The sequence below is a fragment of the Saccopteryx bilineata genome, chromosome 3 (genome assembly GCF_036850765.1).
Source record: "Saccopteryx bilineata isolate mSacBil1 chromosome 3, mSacBil1_pri_phased_curated, whole genome shotgun sequence".
Taxonomy (NCBI): Eukaryota; Metazoa; Chordata; class Mammalia; order Chiroptera; family Emballonuridae; genus Saccopteryx; species Saccopteryx bilineata.
Window position 1 is genome coordinate 275,354,569 of NC_089492.1, and position 21,043 is coordinate 275,375,611.

General features: G+C 39.8%; 1 protein-coding gene across 1 annotated transcript in view; it reads right to left on the reverse strand.

Moving 5' to 3' along the window:
- Positions 1 to 21,043, reverse strand: part of CLIC4 (chloride intracellular channel 4) — a 78,969-nt gene that overhangs the window by 5,021 nt on the left and 52,905 nt on the right. Inside the window, exons 3-4 of the mRNA XM_066270081.1 lie at positions 18,019 to 18,144; positions 10,414 to 10,520 (exon numbers count right to left, since the gene is read on the reverse strand). Of these exons, the coding sequence (XP_066126178.1) occupies positions 10,414 to 10,520; positions 18,019 to 18,144 (233 nt within the window). The remainder of the gene's footprint in view (positions 1 to 10,413; positions 10,521 to 18,018; positions 18,145 to 21,043) is intronic.

The following is a 21,043-nucleotide window of genomic DNA, read 5'->3' on the forward strand; positions in this document are numbered from 1 at the left end:
AGAGAGAAATGTGACAGAGCCTCTCATGTATATCTGGAAAGTCAAGTTAGTGACCTTTAACAGAGAGGAGGTGGGGACCTCATTAGAAAGGAAAATGGAATAACAATAGATAGATCTTCTATTATTCTTTCCTCACCTTCCCCTTCCCCATCTAACTTCCTTCCCACTCCCAGAATAAATGAGCTCACACAAATGATTACAGTACTTGGCTGTAAAAGAAAGTTATATATCATGAGATGACAATCTATATAGTTACAAACTTGAATAAAGTTGGATCCGTTATGGAAAAAGGCAAATTCCACATGCTGTCTATTAGGTATTGTACATCCTAACCCAATACCTCTTCTTCCAAAATGTTCCCACCCACTCCTCCCTTGGGGCCTTCAAGTAGGACAGATGACAGACAGTGGTCCTAGCTAGGTAAGGGGCTGTGGACATAAAAAAGGATGAGTGGGTTTTAGAGAGAACTAGGTCAGACAAAGACATACACAGATGCCTCGTTAGACTGCACTTCACTCTACTGTGCTTCACAGGTACTGTGTTCTTTACAAACTGAAGGTTTGTGACAACCCTGACTGAAGCAAGTTTATTAGTGCAATTTTTCCAATAGCATTTGCTCACTTCATGTCTCTGTGTCACATTTTGGTAAATCTTACACTATTCCACACTTTTTCATAATTATTATATTCATCATGGTGATACTGATCAGTGATCCTTGATGTTACTCTTGTCATTATCTAGGCGCACCACACACAGCACCCACATCAAACAGTGAATTTGATCAGCCAGTGCTGTGTGTGCTCTGACTGCTCCACTGACAGGCCACTCCCCCATCTCTCTCCCTGTTCTTGGGCCTCCCAATTCCCTGAGACACAGCAATACTGAAGCAGGCCAATTAATAACTCTTCAACCTGTTAAGTGTTCAAGTGGAAGGAAGAATCACGTTATATCTCACTTTAAATCAAAAGCTAGAAATGATTAAATCTACTGAGGAAGGAATGTTGAAAGCCAAGAAAGGTCAAAAGCTAGGCCTTGCGTCAATTAGCCAAGTTATGAATTCATGAAAAGGAAAATTTCTTGAAGTTCTGCAGCCCATGGATCAAGGAGAATTTCAACTTTTTCAAGTCTTATTTAAAAAATATATTTCAGCCTGACCTGTGGTGGTGCAGTGAATAAAGCATTGACCTGGAACGCTGAGGTCGCTGGTTTGAAACCCTAGGCTTGCCCAGTCAAGGCACATATGGGAGTTGATGCTTCCTGCTCCTCCCTCCTTCTCTCTCTCCCTGTCTCTCTCTCTCTCTCTCTCTCTCTGTGCCTCTCTCTCCTCTCCCTAAAATAAATAAAATAAATAAAAAGGATGAATAGAAGATGCCATCCTAATTATATATATATATTTATTTATTTCATAAAGCTATAGCTCCATAAGTCTTGCCTCTTCTGACGCATCTGGACAAGGCAAACTGAGAATTTCTGGAGCAGATTCCCCATCCTTGATGCCACTAAGAACATTCATGAGTCATGGGAAAGGGTCAAAATATCATCATTAACAGGAGTCCGGGGGAGGTCGATTCCAGCCCTCATGCATGAGTTTGAGGGGTTCAAGACTTCAGTGGAGGAAGTAATTGCAGATAATCTCTTGTGGAAACAGCAAGAGAACTAAAATTTGAAGTGGAACCTGCAGATGTGACTGAATCACTGCAATCTCAAGATAAAACATAAACGGATGAGGAGCTGCTGCTAATAGATGAGCAAAGAAAGTGGTTTCTTGAGATGAAATCTACCCCTGGTGAAGATGCTGTGAAGATTGTTAAATTGACAACAAAGGGTTTAGAATGTCACGTGAACTAGTTGATAAAGCAGCACCAGGGTCTGAGAGGGCTGACTTTAATTTTGGAAGTTCTAAGGTGGGTAAAATACTATCAAACAGCGTCCCAGGCTACCGAGAAATCAGCCATGAAAGGAAGAATCACAGTCAATGTGGCAAACCTCACTGCTGTCACAGCCACCCCAAACATGGTGTCTAGACCCTCCACCAGCGAACAGATTACTACTCATAACAGACTTGCATACTTAATAGTCCTTGGTATAACGTAACTTTTATATGTACCTTATTATTTAACTTATCTGTACAAGCTAAAAAAAAACAAAACAAATGAACAAACAACAAAACTCATAGATACAGGAAACAGATGGGTGGTTATCAGAGGAAAGGAGGTTGGGGAGTAGGCAAAATGGGTGAAGGGGGGGTCAACTATATAGTGACAGATGTAACTAGAATTATTGTGCTTATTATACCACATACAAAGATCAAATTATTATGTTGTACACCCGAAACTAATGTAATGTTACATACCAATTTTACCACACACAAAAAAACTGGGATGATTATAACTGTATAAATCAATATGGTAGCTAAAAATAATGACTGTATAAAAACTTAAAAAATATACAAAAACACCAGTATCTGATAACTGAATACCTTGTAGTTTTTAATATGCTTTAAAAAATGTATTCGCCCTAGCCAGTCAGCTCAGTGGTTGAGTGTTAGTCCATCATGTGGAGGTCCTGGGTTTGATTCCCAGTGGGCACACAGGAGAAGTGACCATCTCCTTCTCCACCCCTCCCCTTTTTATCTCTCTTTCTCATCCCCTCCCACAGCCACAGCTCAATTAGTTCAAGTGCATCAGCCCTGCGTGCCGAGGATGGCTCTGTGGAGCCTCCGTTTCAGGCGCTAGAAATAGCTTGGTTGTGAGCATGGCCCTAGATGGACATAGCATTGGCCCCAGATGGGGGTTGCTGGGTGGATCCTGGTCAGGGCGCATGCAGGAGTCTATCTTCTCTCCTCTCACTTAAATAAAATTTTTTTTAAAAATTACTAGTTATTCAGTCCTTGATATGGGCACTTTCTATTACTATTAGATTTTAAAAGTTTTACATTTTTTAAACTCAGGGCTGGTTTACATTAAACTAATAGTCTACTAAATCATGAATTTCTTCTAATTCTTGTTATTAAATTCATGCATAACTCTTATGTCCCCTACCACAATATATGGTTTTTTTAAGGTAAAGCCTATGTTTTGTGCTTCTTCTGCACATCCCCTAAAATTCATGGCTCTCTACCTAGGCACATATTAAACATCTGGCCAACATCTGGCCAGACTGAGACAGGACAATAATTAAGTAGAAAAGTTTTGATTTCATAAATGTATGGATAAGGTTCAAAAGGAAATTAGGTAAAAATGTAGAATAGATACTTTTAAAGTCAGATGAGTGACAATATTTGTACTTGACTCTTATGTCTTTGTGGAAAACTAACAATGAGTGGGTACTGCATATTGCTATAGAATGTAATAACCATTTTAAAAAATGTAAAGAACTAGTAATATATATATATATTTTTTTACTTAGTGAATATCAAATTGGAATGTGTTATGTCAAGTGTCAGACAAATATTAAGATCAAAGAACTACCTATTTTAGTAACAAAAGGTCACTCTAGCAATAGCCAGAATCAAGCTACTTTCTCCCTTCCCTTCCCTTCTTTTTTTTTTTATATTTTATTTATTGATTTTTAGAGAGAGAGGAGTGAGAGAGAAAGAGAGAGACAGAGAGAAGGGGAGGAGCAGGAAGCATCAACTCCCACATGTGCCTTGACCAGGCAAGCCCAAAGTTTCGAACCAGCAACCTCAGTGTTCCAGGTCGACGCTTTATCCCACTGTGCCACCACAGGTCAGGCCTTCCCTTTCTTTTTTATTTCCCTTCCTCCCTCCCTCTCTTCCTTCCTTTTCTTTTTCTCTCTCTCTCTTTCTCTATCAAACTAGTTTATTTCTTAGAGGAAACAGTTGAGCAGCAGGGCACTGGAACCCGGTAAAATAAAGTTGAGAAGTTAGCAAAGTTCAACGGAAATTAAAGGAGTGATAGGGAATCAAGGCATTTAAAAATAAAGGTAATAAATAGAACCTTTCATTAAGTATGTACAAGCTATTGGTAGTGGATATACTCAGGTGAAAAAATTTTCCATTGATGAGAAAAAGAGAGAGAGAAGCACAAATTCATTTCACTTAATTGTTCCATTTAATTGTGCACTCACTGACTGCTTCTTGTATGTGCCCTGACGAGGGGTCGAACTCATGACCACTATTAAAGCCAAGTCTACACTTTATCCACTGAGCCACCTGGCAGGGCAAAGTTTATAAATGAACAAGAAAATACAATGTGAGAAATAGCTGGGTTAATAAGGAGACCAGGGCATGAAGGGAAACTTTTCATGGTTATATACATATTTTAAAAGGAAAAAAAAAAAGAGATAGTCAAATCTCAGGATTATAGAAGAACAAAATTAAAAATTCAATATGCTTTCTATTAAAAGCCATGAATATAAAATAAATACATTTAGATATGAGGACTTGTTCTTTGGCACGATTACAATGAACAGAAGCGGGGCCTGTAAGGAAGATAACATTGCCAGAATTCAAACACTGAAATAATGTCTGAAACGAACTTGAGCGGTATGGCAAGGTTGAGCAAGTTAGTGGTCATCAACCTGTTCTAAATCAATCCTTTTTCAGAATTAATTCTCAAATGCATCCAATAGAAAAATAAAATATCCTAAATTTATTTAAAGGTTTATACCATATAACACTTGTAGTCCTACATGTATGGCACAAACTAACATTAAGCTAACAAAACATTACAATTATTGTTCTTTCTCTAATTTTGGCCTTAGGACCACACCTGCAATGAAGGTAAATTGCTGTACCCGACCAGAATGTTAGGTGATTTTTCATAGTTAAGAATTTCAGAATAAAGGGTATATTAGTGAACACAAAGATGTTGAATTAGTTTGACACAACTCAAGAAAACAAAGAAAAATACAAGTACCAAAAGGTACTAAAGAGCATCACTCAAAAAACTAAGTTTTGAAGAGAAACCATCACAAAGGAATTTGCAGTTGGTGAAGATAAAGGAAATGCAAAGAGTAACCACTAGAAGGCAGTAGCAGCCCACCAGACAGCAGCTCCTGAATAATCTGAATGAGTAAATAAAATGCAGAAACCATTAAATGTAACAAGCCCCCTATCTACTGGAGAAAAACAATACAATTCACAAAAAAGAAAAAAATTTATGAGCACTTACATGGATAAAACTGTATTTTAAAGCTACTGCTAGTTTTAATAAAGGTTAACATTACATAAACAATTGTTAAATGTTAGGAAACACATTAGAGGAAAACGGAGAGGTAATGAGTACTTAAAGATGATTAAATACACAATGATGAACAATTATCCTCTAATTCCAAACACCTTCCAGAGTGAGAGAGAGGAAGAGAGGAAGGGAAGTAGAATGCCTCTTCAGGAAAAAGGAACTAATCAGAACCTACAGCTTGCATTCCTCCATTTAAAAATACGAATTTGGACATTATGGAATGTGCCTCAGAGTACATAATGGCATATTCTCACCACTGCTAAATTCATGGACCTCTGAAGAATATTATAAATACCAAACAGACTAATAAATTATCTGTTAGTTGCATTTGGGAGCTTAATAAACTATATAATTATTGAAATCACAGAACCGATAAAAACTTAGGTGAGGCCCTGGCCAGTTGGCTCAGTGGTAGAGCATCGGCCTGGTGTGCGGAAGTCCCGGGATCAATTCCCAGCCAGGGCACACAGGAGAAGTGCCCATCTGCTTCTCCACCACTCCTCCTCTCCTTTCTCTCTTTCTCTTCCTCTCCCGCAGCCAAGGTTCCATTGGAGCAAAGTTGGCCCGGGTGCTGAAGATAGCTCCATGGCCTCTGCCTCAGGCGCTAGAATGGCTCTGGTCGCGACAGAGCGACGCCCCGGATGGGCAGAGCATCGCCCCCTGGTGGGCATGCCGGGTGGATCCCGGTCGGGTGCATGCGGGAGTCTGTCTGACTGCCTCCCCGTTTCCAGCTTCAGAAAAATACAAAAAAACAAAACAAAACTTAGGCTATCTGGGGCAGGTGATTCCTCACCCACCCCTATAAAAAGAAGTACTCATTAATATTTTTTAATGTTTCAAAAGATTACACAAACTCTTACTCCCAACCAACATGGACATGGAACTAAAAGAATTATATATTTTATCTGTCAATCAATCTATCCATCATCAGTGTTCCCTTTATCTTAGTCTTTTAGTCTTTATCTGTTGTTGACTCCGTACCATGATCTAAGCTTGGCCCTTCTGTTTCACTTTCACTAGTCAATACCACACCATCTAGGCGTCTAATCCCTTACTTAGAATGAGGTCTTAAAATTATCCAAACCTTTGTAAAATAATGGATTTTGTAAACTATTTCCTAGGCTAGTAAAACTAATCAAAGCCCTGCCTCTTCTGATTTACCAGGTAAAATAACAAATCTATCTCTGTGTACATTGTTCATTGTTTGGAGGAATAAGGGTTGGATCATCCATTTCCTAGGCTTATTTAAGGCATTTAATTGCCTGAAGCAGACAGGTAAGAGACTTGCAACAAATATACATAAGGGGGACCCACTCCCACCTAAAATGATCTGGAACTTTGTTTTCTTAAGTCTGTGGCAGTGACAAGCCCCTGTGGGGGGAAGTTGCTGGGCAACTGGAATTCTTATTTACCGATAGGTAATTTAATATAAGGCCTTCTAAGCTATGCAGTGTGTAATCCACTATGTTGTTTGTTCTTATGTGCTACACAGAATTCTAAGGACAGTAAGCATAGCTGGCTACTTAAGATGGTAACAAACTGATAGGAAAAAACAGAATACAAAATTGTACTTAAATGACTCTCTGTCTCCCCAATCTCTCCCCCCATCCCCATCCACAAAGCAATTTTTGTTAAGCAAACACGTTTTATTTTCCTCTCCTCCCTAAGAGTTAAAAGAAACTCAACTATTCTCCAGCTTCCAAAAGCCACAAAGAGAAATAAAAACCTTATGACTTTAAGACACTTCAAAGAACTATGCAACAAGAGCATCTGAGTGTAAGAGTTTTATGAAAAGGAAAGTAGAATAGAATAGAAATGGATAGGAAGGACTCTGGTGTAACTGTTTACTTAGTGTAGAAAGTGCTTAAATAGAAACTTAGAAAAAGAGCCAATTACTAAGCAGAGTTGCTCCCAAACTAACACATTTAATAGATGTAAGTCAGGCCTGAGCACTAACATTCTAACCTTTTCTCCCTTCACTGTGGAAAAATATTTCATGCAATGAATATTAGTCTAGGAACCACTTAAATTAATACTAAATTATAAAATGCTGCACTTTTAATTTTTTTTTCCCCCCAAAGTGAGTAGCGGTGGAGAGGCAGGCAGACTGCCACATGTGCCCGACCAGGATCCACCTGGCATGCCCACCAGGGGCCGATGCTTGGCACCTCAGGGGCGTTGCTCCATTGCAATAGGAGCCATCCCAGCGCCTGAGGTGGAGGCCATGGAGCCATCCTCAGCGCCTGGGCCAACTTTGCTCCAATGAAGCCCTGGCTGTGGGAGGGGAGAGAGAGATAGAGAGGAAGGAGAGGGAGAAGGGTGGAGAAGCAGATGGGCACTTCTTTTGTGTGCCCTGGCTGGGAATTGAACCTGGGACTTTCATATGCTGGGCTGATACTCCACCACTTAGCCAACCAGCCACGGCCACACTTTTAAATTTTAATAATAAAAAAAAAATAATAGCCTGAATAGTTAGAAATCTGTCTATTGAAATGATATAAGGAAATCTGCAACTGTTTCAATTTTTTTTAATGTTTATTCTTGCTTAACCATCACTGATTTGCCCCTGCTTGTTGTGTTCTCGGTCATTTGCTGCCATAAACTTCCACCCAAAAGAACCCCACTCGGCTGGTCAAACACCATCATCTGCAGTGTGTTAGGGACAAAAAACCAGCAACAGGCCAATCACTCACTTCAGATCACCCTAACTCAGAATTCTCTCCCATATATTAAATTTTGTAAGGGTGGCAACAAGCAACAGAAAAGTAAGATGTCAGGAATTTTGCTAATGTGCTCTGCTGTGTTGTTACAAAGTCTATCTACTCTGAGAAGACACACTCATGACACAACAGCTTTTTTTTTTTAAGCACATAAATGTATATTTTACATATTTAACTATCACATACTCATATTTCTTGCTCAAATAGGAAAATATATATGAAAAGCTCAACTGACTAAAACAATGATGGATTAAAGTGTCTTTAGGAGTTGGCTTTTGGTTATTGTTGTTAATTAAATATCAGTGCTCTGTCAAGAGAGAGCACAGTTTTCTCAGGAGAGAACAATGCTTAACATCTGAAAGGAAATTACTGAATGATGTAGCTAAAGCAAGTTTCTCTAACTGCGGCCTCTTTCAAAGGGGCTTCCCTCCAGCAGACCAAATATAAGTTTGATAAGTGAAATATATAATGAGAGAGTGTCCTTTAATATAATAGAAGAAAATCACACCCACATTACCTAAACAATTCTCACCATGAAAATATGACATTAAAATTAGAATGCAGAGAAATTTGAAAGGCTGGTGAGTCTAAAGGCTCTCTCAGAGCAACTACAAGGGTTACTTTAAAGGTAGTTAGCACAAAAATCTACCAATGCTGGTTTTAAAATGTTGGCACCTAGCAATAAACAAAAGATTTAGGAATGGTTTAAATTAAGCTAAATCAATCCATTGTTTTTGATGCCCTGTTAATTCTTTGCATAGCTCTCTTCACAGTAACTTCTCAGAAGAATACCAGAACAAATTTTTTTTCTTAAGCAAGAGGTGGGGAAATAGTGAGATAAACTCCCGCATGTGCCCCAACCAGAATCTACCTGGCAACCCCTGTCTGGGGCCAATGCTTGAATCAACTGAGCTATTTTTAGCACCTAAAGCTAATGCGCTCAGACCAACTGAGCTATCCTCAGTGCCCACGGCCAATGCTCGAACCAATCGAGCCACGGGCTGCAGGAAGGGAAGAGGCAGAGAAGGGGAGAAAAGGAAGGGGAGAAGGAAGGGAAGAAGGAGGATGAGAGAAGCAGATGGTTGCTTCTCTTGTGCCTTGACCAGGAATCGAACCCAGGACATCCATATGCTGGGCCAACACTCTATCCACTGAGCAAACCAGCCATGGCCAACAAATTCTTTCAATTAACATTTTATTTGCCTGACCAGTGGTGGCAGTGGATAGAGCCTCAACCTGGGACACTGAGATACCAGGTTCCAAACTCCAAGGCCGCCAGCTTGAGCCCAGGCTCATCCAGCTTGAGTGTGGGATCATCAACATGATCCCATGGTCTCTGGCTTGAAGCCCAAGGTCGCTGGCTTAATCAAGGAATCACTGGCTCAGCTGGAACCCCTGCAGCCCCCCATGAAGGCACATATGAGAAGCAATCTATGGGCCCTGGCTGGTTGGCTCAGTGGTAGAGCATCGGCCTGGCGTGCAGAAGTCCCGGGTTCGATTCCCGGCCAGGGCACACAGGAGAAGTGCCCATCTGCTTTTCCACCCCTCCCCCTCTCCTTCCTCTCTCTTCCCCTCCTGCAGCCGAGGCTCCATTGGAGCAAAGATGGCCTGGGCGCTGGGGATGGCTCCTTGGCCTCTGCCCCAGGCGCTAGAGTGGCTCTGGTCGCAACAGAGCGTCGCCCCCTGGTAGGCGTGCCGGGTGGATCCCGGTCGGGCGCATGCGGGAGTCTGTCTGACTGTCTCTCCCCATTTCCAGCTTCAGAAAAATACAAAAAAAAAGAAAAAAGAGAAGCAATCTATGAACAACTAAAGTGCCACAACTATTAGTTGATGCTTCTCATCTCCCTTCCTGCCTGTCTCTGTCTATCTCTCTCTTTTGCTAAAATAAATAAATGAATAAAAAATAAACAATTTACCACACACCTCTGATACGGCTAGGTACTGTCCCATGAGCTAGAAGCACAGAAAACAGTAATTTAAAAACTTGTCCTGGGCCTGACCAGGTGGTGGCGCAGTGGATAGAGCGTCGGACTGGGATGCGGAAGGACCCAGGTTCGAGACCCCGAGGTGGCCAGCTTGAGCTCGGGCTCATATGGCTTGAGCAAAGAGCTCACCAGCTTGGACCCAAGGTCGCTGGCTCCAGCAGGGGGTTACTCGGTCTGCTGAAGGCCCGCGGTCAAGGCACATGTGAGAAAGCAATCAATGAACAACTAAGAAGTCGCAACGCGCAACGAGAAACTGATGATTGATGCTTCTCATCTCTCTCCGTTCCTGTCTGTCTGTCCCTGTCTATCTCTGCCTCTGTAAAAATAAATAAATAAATAATTAATTAAAAAAAAAAAAAAAAAAAAAAAACTTGTCCTGGTTTATCATCAAATCTCTGATCAACTCTGAATGCCACTTTTTAATACTAATGAGAATGTCTGGACTTGAAAGTATTTATTTATAATCATTATAATTTATTTATTTGTTTGTTTGTTTGTTTTTACCTTCGTTAGCCTCTGGCCTTGAATTCTTAATATATGCAGAGAATTTGGCAAAGATGTCCATCCCAGCGGTATTTGATTCCGGGTGTTTTGGTGAAAGCTTTAAGTACCTAAATAGAAAAAGTAATAATAGATTATAGATCTTCCAAAGATGTATTAGCATAAATTCCCTCAGTCAACAAACCATTGTGTTAGCAGTTACTAGACATTACTTTTAACAGTTATTACTCTAAGAAATGCCATCATCTGTTTTCTATGATATTTTTAAGATGTATTTTTTCCTTAGGAAACAAAGTTCTGTTCACATATTAATATTCTTGGCAACCAAAAGGCACCCGCATTCCACCTCCATTTTATGAACCAAAATGCTAGAGAAACTATTTACTTGGTCAGAGACTTGTGCCAAGCCAATGGGTGCCTTAGAAACAGAACTCTAGAGCAGCCCTAAGAGAACTTTCTGTGATAATGGAAATTTCTGTATCTGAACTGTCCAATACGGTAGCCTTTTAGTGACATGTGGCTATCTGAATATAAATCTAAACTAATGACAATTAAACAAAGTTAGAAATCCACCTTCTCAGTTGTACTAGCCACATTTCAACTGTAGAGCTTTCTTAACTAGGAAGGCTACCCAGGTCCTTGGCGTGCACACACCGAACAGCCCCGAGCAGCAGTCCCAGAGAGTCCTGTCGGCAGGAAAAGTCTAGGCTGGTCAAGAGTCTTATTCATCCACAGTGGGTTAGATACAAAAACAGCAAGAGGCAGAGCGCTCACTTCAGGTCACCCTCCTCTCAGGATTTTATAAAACCTCTCATATACTATTAAACTTTGTAAGGTTGGCACTGAGCAACAGAAAAACCCTGCTTCAACATCCCTGGGTTTCCCTCGACTATAAAAACAACCAACCTCTAGTTTAAATGTTTTCACCACTGGCAATACAGTACCTTCATTGACTCGTTCCAGTAAAAAACAGTGCAAAGAACTAAATGCCGCTTCAATAATACATCCATGTCTTTCTCTAGCCGCATTTCCAAAATTAGTCTTCTTTTTCCCAACTAATATTTAGCTATACCCACTTTTTCTAATGAAGTAAACTTCGTAATTCTCAAAATAACTTATAGGAAGGTAGGCTTAAATTACAGATCATTTATATATTTGTTATTCATACATATATTCATTTATTCTTATTAAGTACTGATTGTGTGTCAGGCATGGTACTAAGTATTGAGATGCAGTAATGAGCATACAGAAGCACACTCACTAGAGACCTACTTTAGCCAACAGGTAAGAGAGAAGGACTGCCAATCAGAATACCCTTATTCATACAGAAATAGGTGCTATTCAAAATTTTTTAAAACGCTGTTCTCTAAAACAGGTTAAAGATGCTCTGTTCTTCCATTCCACGATAAACCGTTAAATCTGTAACATTAATTTAATGCATACAATACTACAGCTACAAGACACCACTCACCTCAATCCCTCATTTTGACTAAAAGGGAATTATATTCCAGAAAGTTTACATATTTGACCCCCAAATCACTGGATTAGTTAAAAGTATTGCCAAGCCTGGCCTGTGCTGGCACAGTGGATAAAGTCAACCTGGACGCTGAGGGTCCAGGTCCAAAGCCCTGAAGTCGCCGGCTTGAGTGTAGGGTCACCGGCCTGAGCGTGGAACCATCAACATGACCCCATGGTCGCTGGCTTGAGTGTAGGGTCACCGGCTTGAGCGTGGGACCATCAACATGACCCCATGGTTGCTGGCTTGAGTGTAGGGTCACCGGCTTGCGCGTGGGACCATCAACATGACCCCATGGTTGCTGGCCTGAGCAAGGGGTCACTGGCTTAGCTGGAACCCCCCTCCCAGTCAAGGTGCATGAGAAGCAATCAATGAACAACTAAAGTGATGCAACTATAAGTTGAAGTTTATCTCTCCTTTCCTGCCTGTCTCTATCTCTCTCTTAAAAAAAAAAAATGCTGCCAAAATAAAACTCAGATTTCCTGTCCCCAGGTACAATGTTGTTTTGTTTCATTATAGATCAGGTTCTCTGTAAAATTCTAAACCACTAGGTCCTAAATTAGTTGCCATCTTTTGTTGCATCCCCCCCCACAACTGGATTTTAATAATTCATCCATTATTATTAGTTTTAGCCAAAAGTTTCAAAATGTAATAATTTTTCCTTTACTGTGAACATTCATTTTAACATTTAACAAAAGGAAGGCAAATAATAAAAGGCTATGTGTCAACAACAGAACAGACATGAGCATCTACAGTATTTCAACTTTAAGAGTAGGCCTTTACTCTGTATTACATGATAGACTATTAATGGTAGACTAGCTAATATTTCCATCCTTTTAGGAAAGATCTCATACCTTTCCTCCTTTTTCATACTAGTGAAAGAATAAAGTCTGGTTATACAGCCTATTAAAAATTATCCTTATAGATTCAACTTTCATAGCCTGTATTTCTCATTTTTAAGAAAGTTTCATAACACTTCTCCAAAATTATCTAGCTTTCTCTATCTTTCTAGCTTTTTATCAGTAAACTACCCAGGTATACAGGCCATCTTCAGTTAAAAATCCAAGTTTCAAGGCTTTTTGAAAGCTTTAGGGGGATGGTAGGAAGGGATGGAGGAGGCAAAACAGTTACTTCATTCAAGCCAGGGGACCTAAAGATAAACACAAAAACACTTTCTTCATAGAAAAAGTTTCTTCTTAAAACCTAAGGTTTTAAGAATACCTTAAGATGACCGCAGAAGCTGCTGAATTTAAGCTTTTCATTAGTCTCTAAATTCAAATCAACTTTAGAATAGACAGTTGCCTATATTTATAGTTGTCATGATTAAATCAGAAGTGCTCACATAAAGACTTTTCTTAGTATCAAATGCCAAAACCCATGTTATTAGAAGTGCCAGATTCTAGTCTACCGGCTTGTACAACTACTCTGCCTGTTCCCCTCCTCCTATCTGGAAACAAGAAGGCTTACAATACGAGTGTGAGGAGAATCAGCAACAGTTAAGGACCCGAAGATCTACCTGCCCTGGAGAGAAAAGACAGTGAGCAGGATGGCCCCTGAATGCCGCAGAATAAAGGAAAGGGAAAGGAACACAAGTGGTGGTCCCAGCAACACTTCTCCCTTCCACTCCTCCTCCAGATACAATTCTGCACTGTTTGATGAGCATTCACATAATGGGTTGCAGAGCCTGTTGAGGGGAAGAAACTCCCAATCCAAACATGCTATTGTGATGCATAAAAATAAAAACTCATCATAAGCTAAACCTCACTTACTTTTTTAAGTGAGAGGAGGGGAGATAGAGAGGCCGACTCCTGCATGTGCCCCGACTGGGATCCACCCAGCAACCCCCATCTGGGACTGATCTCAAACCAACAGAGCTATCCTCAGTGCCTGACGCCAATGCTCAGTGACCTTTGAACCAATAGAGCCACTGGCTACAAGTGGGGAAGAGAGAGAGAAAAGAGGGAAAAGGAAGCAAAGAGAAGCAGATGGTTGTTTCTCATGTGTGCCCTGACCAGGAATAGAACCTGGGACATCCACATGCCGGCCTGAGCTCTATCCACTGAGCCAACTGGCCAGGGCCTCACCTATTTTTTAAAAAGGATACATTAAATTCAGTTTGACAACCATCTTCAGTCCAACTTGCTAATCAGAGTAAAGTAAATTATCTTAGATTTCTCTTCTATCCTTCCTCTGAGCTTGAGCTAGCCTTTAATTTAGTAGTCTCTAAAGCACAAGCCCAATTAAAGACCCATTTTACCTCTTATACAAAAGTCAAACTCGATGAAAGGTGATATACAAAGATGACAGTAGGAGAAACATAGGTTTTTGAAGTCAGATAGACCTGGCTTTGAAAGTGAATGTGTCAGCTCCGTCGCCATGAACCTTGGACAAGTTATTTGGGTGACTCATCTTCAGTTCTTCACAGTCTTTGAGAGGATTGAGGTAATCCACAATGCACAGTACATGGCACATAATTAGCACTTGAATGTTAGTAACAGCAGAGGCTTAGCAACGTCAAAAATACTCCCCTCTAAATTAAGTCAATTATAAACTACTTAGAAACTCTCTTTAGGTTATAACCTAAAACAAGGAAATTACCCTTACAGAGAATTTAGCACACTGTGAACCTTTTGTAATAGAAAGATCTCTTAAGTTTTAAATTAAATAATTTAAACCAAAGAAAAGACCACCTCTGGTTTAAGTATCTCTATGAATATGCCCAAACAAAATGGGCCTGAAAATTTTAAATATAAAGAGCAAAGTGAAAATGTTTATCTTCAAGGTCCAATTCAAAAACCTATGTCTTACAGAGGACTGGATGTCAAGAAATCAGAATATGCTCATGTTAGCTCTCCTTATTGTCATGCCCATTCCCTTGGAGCAAAGTAACAAGAAGGAATAATGAAAATTATTTTTGTTGTTGAAGAAGGCAGCTAGAAGAGAATGTAAGAAAATGTCCCTTTGTTATGGTTTATAATGTTATCAGCAGACTGATTTCAAAAACTTAAATATCTTGGAAGAAGTTATGCATTGAACACTTCAGACAATGCTTTAAAACAAAATACAGCTTTCTTCATAGAGACTGGCAAGCCATTCAAACTGTTTCTCTGTTTATAATTTAATGTTGATACAATGATCTACAGTTACATGAGAGGAAGATCACTTTCATTACTGTCTGAGGACAAGCTGGCAGATGTGGAACTTTCCTCAGAGGTGACACACTTTTAAGAATAAAAAGGGATCTAATAGGTTCTATGATGCAACAATCTTTCAAGTTATTTCTACTAAGTTGAATACATGTTCATAATATATTTTACAAAAAGAGTCCAGTTTTGATGCTTTTGTATTCTACTTATATACCAGGTCTGGAGGAAAAGTCAAGACATAGTCTTATTAATGTTGGTCTGAAGAATCTTTACTGGCGATGGAAGGAAGACTTGGACTCCTGGTAAGCAGAGATAAAAGAAGTTGGGGGTTCTTAGGAAGAAAGAGGATCAGCTTTTATAATACAGAATTAAGAAAGTAAAATTTTTGTCTGACCAGGCGGTGGCGCAGTGGATAGAGAGTCAGACTGGGATGTGGAGGACCCAGGTTCGAGACCTCGAGGTCGCCAGCTTGAGCGCGGGCTCATCTGGTTTGAGCAAGGCTCACCAGCTTCAGTCCAAGGTCGCTGGCTCCCGCAAGGGGTTACTCGGTCTGCTGAAGGCCCACGGTCAAGGCACATATGAGAAAGCAATCAATGAACAACTAAGGTGTCGCAACAAAAAAACTGATGATTACCCGCCCTCTCAGTCTTCACCAAGAAGAAAAAAAACACAAAAAAAACAACAACAACAAAAACTGATGATTGATGCTTCTCATCTCTGTCCATTCCTGTCTGTCCCTATCTATCCCTCTCTCTGTCTCTGTAAAAAAAAAAAAAAAAAAAGTAAAATTTTAAGCTTAATACAAGATTGCTAAACATAGGACAATTCTGTTCACAATAGAAAATGAGTTACTTGTAAACAGAGGTATATTTCCAGGCATACCTGCAAGTCTCCAAAAGAAACACTATTGATTTAAAATTATTCTTTTGCCTGGAATGACCGTCACTCCTTCATTCACCTGCCAAATGCCACTTTTTTAAAATTAAAGTTTAATTCAAGTATCACCTCTTCTCTAAAGCTTTGTCCACTTCCAGTCACTTTTCCACACCACCACCCCCATGCCCACCTGTATTTAACTGTACTGCAGGCAGGAACTGTGTCTTACTTGCTTTTGTGTCCACAAGGCTTTGCTGCCCAGTAACTGTTTACAGAATGATGAATGAATGAATAAATGAATGAAAAAATGTCAAGTAATTAATTATTTTAGAACTATCTGACCCAATAATCCCATGCCTGGGAAATTTATCTGAATATGAAAGATAAGTAACATTAACTAGCAAGAAAGACTTGAGCCAGGAAAAAAACAACCTTTTGGTTTTCAGGATAACAAAACTGGAAAAGCCTTAAATAAATCAATAATACTTTAAACCAATGCTAAGATCACAATATGATGCAAAACTACATATAGTGGTACCTTGACACATGAGCACTTTAAATCACGAGCAATTTGAGAGATAAGCAGTCACTTGCAGAATTTTTTGCTTTAAGTCATGAACAGATATTTGAATCACAAGTGTTGGACAAATGAGTTTATAAAATTTGTGTTTTTTGAGTTTGCTCACTTTTATTTTTAAAAATGGGGCCAGGCAGCTGTCTGTGAAATTGCTAATTACCTTCCTCCTTGGGAAGGGCCATTGTTATGCTAATGTATCCCCCCCCTCCACCAGCATCTTTGCCTGACCTTGAAGGTAAATACACTTCATAAACCAGTTTATTTCTTTACATTCTCCCTTAATGTGTGTGTGTGTGTGTGTGTGTGTGTATTTATAAAGTACATTTTCTTATTTAAAAGCATATAAAACAAAAAATTTGTGTGGTTTTGGGGGGCCAGAATGGATTAATTGCATTCCCATTAATTTAAATGGAGAAATTTGATTTGACACATGAGCAAACTGAGTCACGAGCTCGGCCATGAAACAAATTAAAATCATGTGTCAAGGTACCACTATATTTGCAATTTAGGTAACTGCCATGAAAGTTCATCTATTCCTCAATAGTACCTACATTATGGGAAATTGTACTTTAAAATTGTTCACCACATAGGACCTGGGGATCTAGAACATCTCAAAGAAATACATAAATAGGCCCTGGCCGGTTGGCTCAGTGGTGGAGCGTCGGCCTGGCATGCAGAGGTCCCGGGTTCGATTCCCGGCCAGGGCACACAGGAGAAGCACCCATTTGCTTCTCCACTCCTCCCTCTCTCCTTCCTCTCTGTCTCTCACTTCCCCTCCTGCAGCGAGGCTCCATTGGAGCAAAGATGGCCCGGGCGCTGGGGATGGCTCCTTGGCCTCTGCCCCAGGTGCTAGAGTGGCTCTGGTCACAACAGAGCGACGCCCCGGAGGGGCAGAGCATCGCCCCCTGGTGGGCGTGCCGGGCGGATCCCGGTCGGGCGCATGCGGGAATCTGTCTGACTGTCTCTCCCCGTTTCCAGCTTCAGAAAAAAAAAAAGAAAGAAATACATAAATAGAAAATGAGCCCCAAGGGACATAGTCTAAAAAGTCAATTCCTTTGGGGGTAGCTTCAGGATATTACATTTAAAATGACCAGACAGGAAATCCCCCAACAACCTGCACCACACATCTGCTTAAACATTCTGGCTGGGTTCAGTTCAAGCCTGTCTTTCCCCTTCTCTTCTCCCTAAACCTGTATCCCTCAAATAATCAGCCTTTCCTGACCTACCTACAGGCCCCAAACCTACTTTTACCATATATTCTACAACTTAATCAGAGTCCTGCCTTTCTTAGTATGGCTATTGGCCTAGCCAGAAGCCAATTGTGATATCCATGTAGCATTAATTATAATAAGTGAAGAGAAGCCCTGGTCATTCCAACTTAATTTATGAGAATTTAATTCAAGTACCATCAGGAGAAAGATCTCTAAGGGCCAAATAAGACAAAGCTTTAAAGAGATGGCAGTATTTCCACGCATATTTTCTTTGATACTCACTTGGGAGGGCAGAGGACTTCTTCAAGAAATTCTTCAATCTTATTTACATCCGTTTTGACTTCATTGTTGAAAGTTATAAATGGTGGGTGGGTCCCTGGAGCCAAGTTCTGCAGGTCTACAGGCTTCCTGTTAGGCAAAATAGTGGTCAAAATTGGATCATTGTTTTACTCTAACTGAGAAGGCAACAATACTTGAAATTCTGAAAGTGGTTTTACATTTTAAAACATGTAAAAATGAATTGTAGTATTCTGTCCACTAGCATAACAGCAATAATACTTGATAAAAAGCAAACCTCGCCCTGGCCAGTTGGCTCAGTGGTAGAGCGTCGGCCTGGCGTGCAGGAGTCCCGCGTTCGATTCCCGGCCAGGGCACACAGGAGAAGCACCCATCTGCTTCTCCACCCCTCCCTCTCTCCTTCCTCTCTGTCTCTCTCTTCCCCTCCCGCAGCCAGGGCTCCATTGGAGCAAAGTTGGCCCGGGTGCTGAGGATGGCTCTGTGGCCTCTGCCTCAGGCGCTAGAATGGCTCTGGTTGCGACAGAGCGACGCCCCAGATGGGCAGAGCATCGCCCCCTGGTGGGCGTGCCGGGTGGATCCTGGTCGGGCGAATGCGGGAGTCTGTCTGACTGCCTCCCCGTTTCCAACTTCATAAAAATACAAAAAAAAAAAAGCAAACCTCCACAAAGCACATAATTTACAAAAAAATTAGGAGGAGTCTTTGATTTTTAACCAAAAGACAAAGCCCTTCATTCTCATTCCAAGTTTACGAGGAGCTTTTTAGAAATGGTAGCAGAATGAGGGGGAAAGACTTGAGAACAGGGAAAAGTCAGTCTGTAGTCTCAACTCTGGTACCAACACATTGTGTAAAGATGGGTAAGCCATAATTTAACTAGGCCATCCCATTTTTAAAAATGTTTTTGTAAAATATGGGAAAAGAGCAACTGACTCCTACAGTCCTTTTCAACTATGAGATTCCAAATTCAGATGCTACTTCCCTTCTTTTTTCCTAGAAGTCTGGACTTAACAAGGAAAAAGATCACCAGATTTGACTATCTAAAAATCACAAATTACTTCAATACATATAAGATAGCATAACCAAAGGTAAGAAGCAACATGGAATGGAAAAAAACATTACAGTGAATAAGAAAGGCTTAAAATATAATATATTAAATAATGATTTTGTCTAAATTCATTAAAAATTTCATCAAAAAATCAAATAGGTAGGATGAAATAAATTGATAAGCAAATAGATAAAATAAATGAAAATATGGAAAAACATCAAAGACTCAATTATCAAATTCAAAACAAAACAATGAATTCATTTTCTTCCTATTAATTAGAAAAAACTGAAAATACACAGAACGCTGATAAAGATGGTGAAATTGGTAATTTCACCACTTTACAACCACTGATAGCAAGGAATGCTGGTACTACCCTATTAGAAAGCAAAATGGCTTATCTAAGCCCACCAATGGATCTTGGAATCAATATAACCACATATTATATGCATCTTAATGATAAAATATGAAGCATCACCACCTATGAAGTATTCTTACCTAAAAAGTTGAACCTGAATCTAGAAGTGGTCTGTTAGGGCAGCTGTCTCTCCAAGCATGATCTGGGGGACCCTTTCACCAAGAGGACCATGAGATCAAAACCATTCTCATAATACTAAGACATCATGTACATTATTATTATTATTATTATTATTATTATTCATTTTACAGAGGAGAGAGACAGACAGGCAGAAAAGTGTGGGAGGAGCAGGAAGCATCAACTCCCATATGTGCCTTAAGCAGGCAAGCCCATGATTTCAAACTGGCGACCTCAGCATTCCAGGTCAACACTTTATCCACTGCGCCACCACATTCCAGGCCTCATGTACCTTTTTCACTCTCATTTTCTCACACCTGTACAGTGGATATTTCTATAGGCTACTTGGTTTTGATAACACAAGGAACAGGATACAGAGAAGCAAATATGAAACTAAATATCTTCTATTAAAGCAGACAATAGAGACATGCAAAATGTAAAAACAATGCCATTCTCACTAATTTTTAGAAAATATAATTTTTATTATCAATTTAAATTTTATTATTAAAATCATGTTTTGCAATAGCAAATAATGAATGCATAATTGTTCTTTTCAAATGAATTAGTAAATATATTTTAAATTTCTCATCTTTAATTTCTAATATAGTAAATTCAATAGATATAACTCACATAGCTAAAAGTTCTTTGAGACCTTCAATAACTTAAGAGAATAAAAGAGTCTTGAGACCAAAATCCAGAATTTGGCGATTTGGCATAATCTACAATTCAACTGATTGAATTTCTACCAGTCAATGCATGGGTGGGCTGAAGGGAACAAATTTGAGACATAATGAAACATAATGAGAATTTGTTTGGCACCTTACTTGAACAAACCAGCCAAAAACAAAGCTATTTTGGAGATAACCAAGGAAATCAAATTATGCGCTGGGGCTCAGACATAACAGCATTGTGGTTAGGTTAAAAAATGTCCATATTGCCTGACCTGTGGTGGCACAGTGGATAAAGTGTCGACCTGGAAATGCTGAGGTCGCCGGTTCGAAACCCTGGGCTTGCCTGGTCAAGGCACATATGGGAGTTGATGCTTCCTGCTCCTCCCCCTTCTCTATCTCTCTGTTTCTTTCTCTCTCTCTCCCTCTCTCTCTCCTTTCTAAAATGAATAAATAAAATAAAATAAAATTAAAATTAAAAAAAAAAAGTCCATATTATTTGGAGATGTACACTGAAATTAAGTAACGAGAAATGACATAATTTTAGGGATTGACTTTAAAATCATTAAATTTCAGGAAAAGAAGGAAGAGGGAGAGAGAGAGAGAGAGAGGAGGGGGAGAAAAGTGAAAAAACAAATGGTAAGTCTTGATAATCGAATTGAGGTTACAGGGAAGTTTATCCTTCTTGTGTATGTTTGAAAACTTTCATAATTACAAAGATTAACTTTAAAAATCAATATAATAAGCCCTGGCTGGTTAGCTCAGTG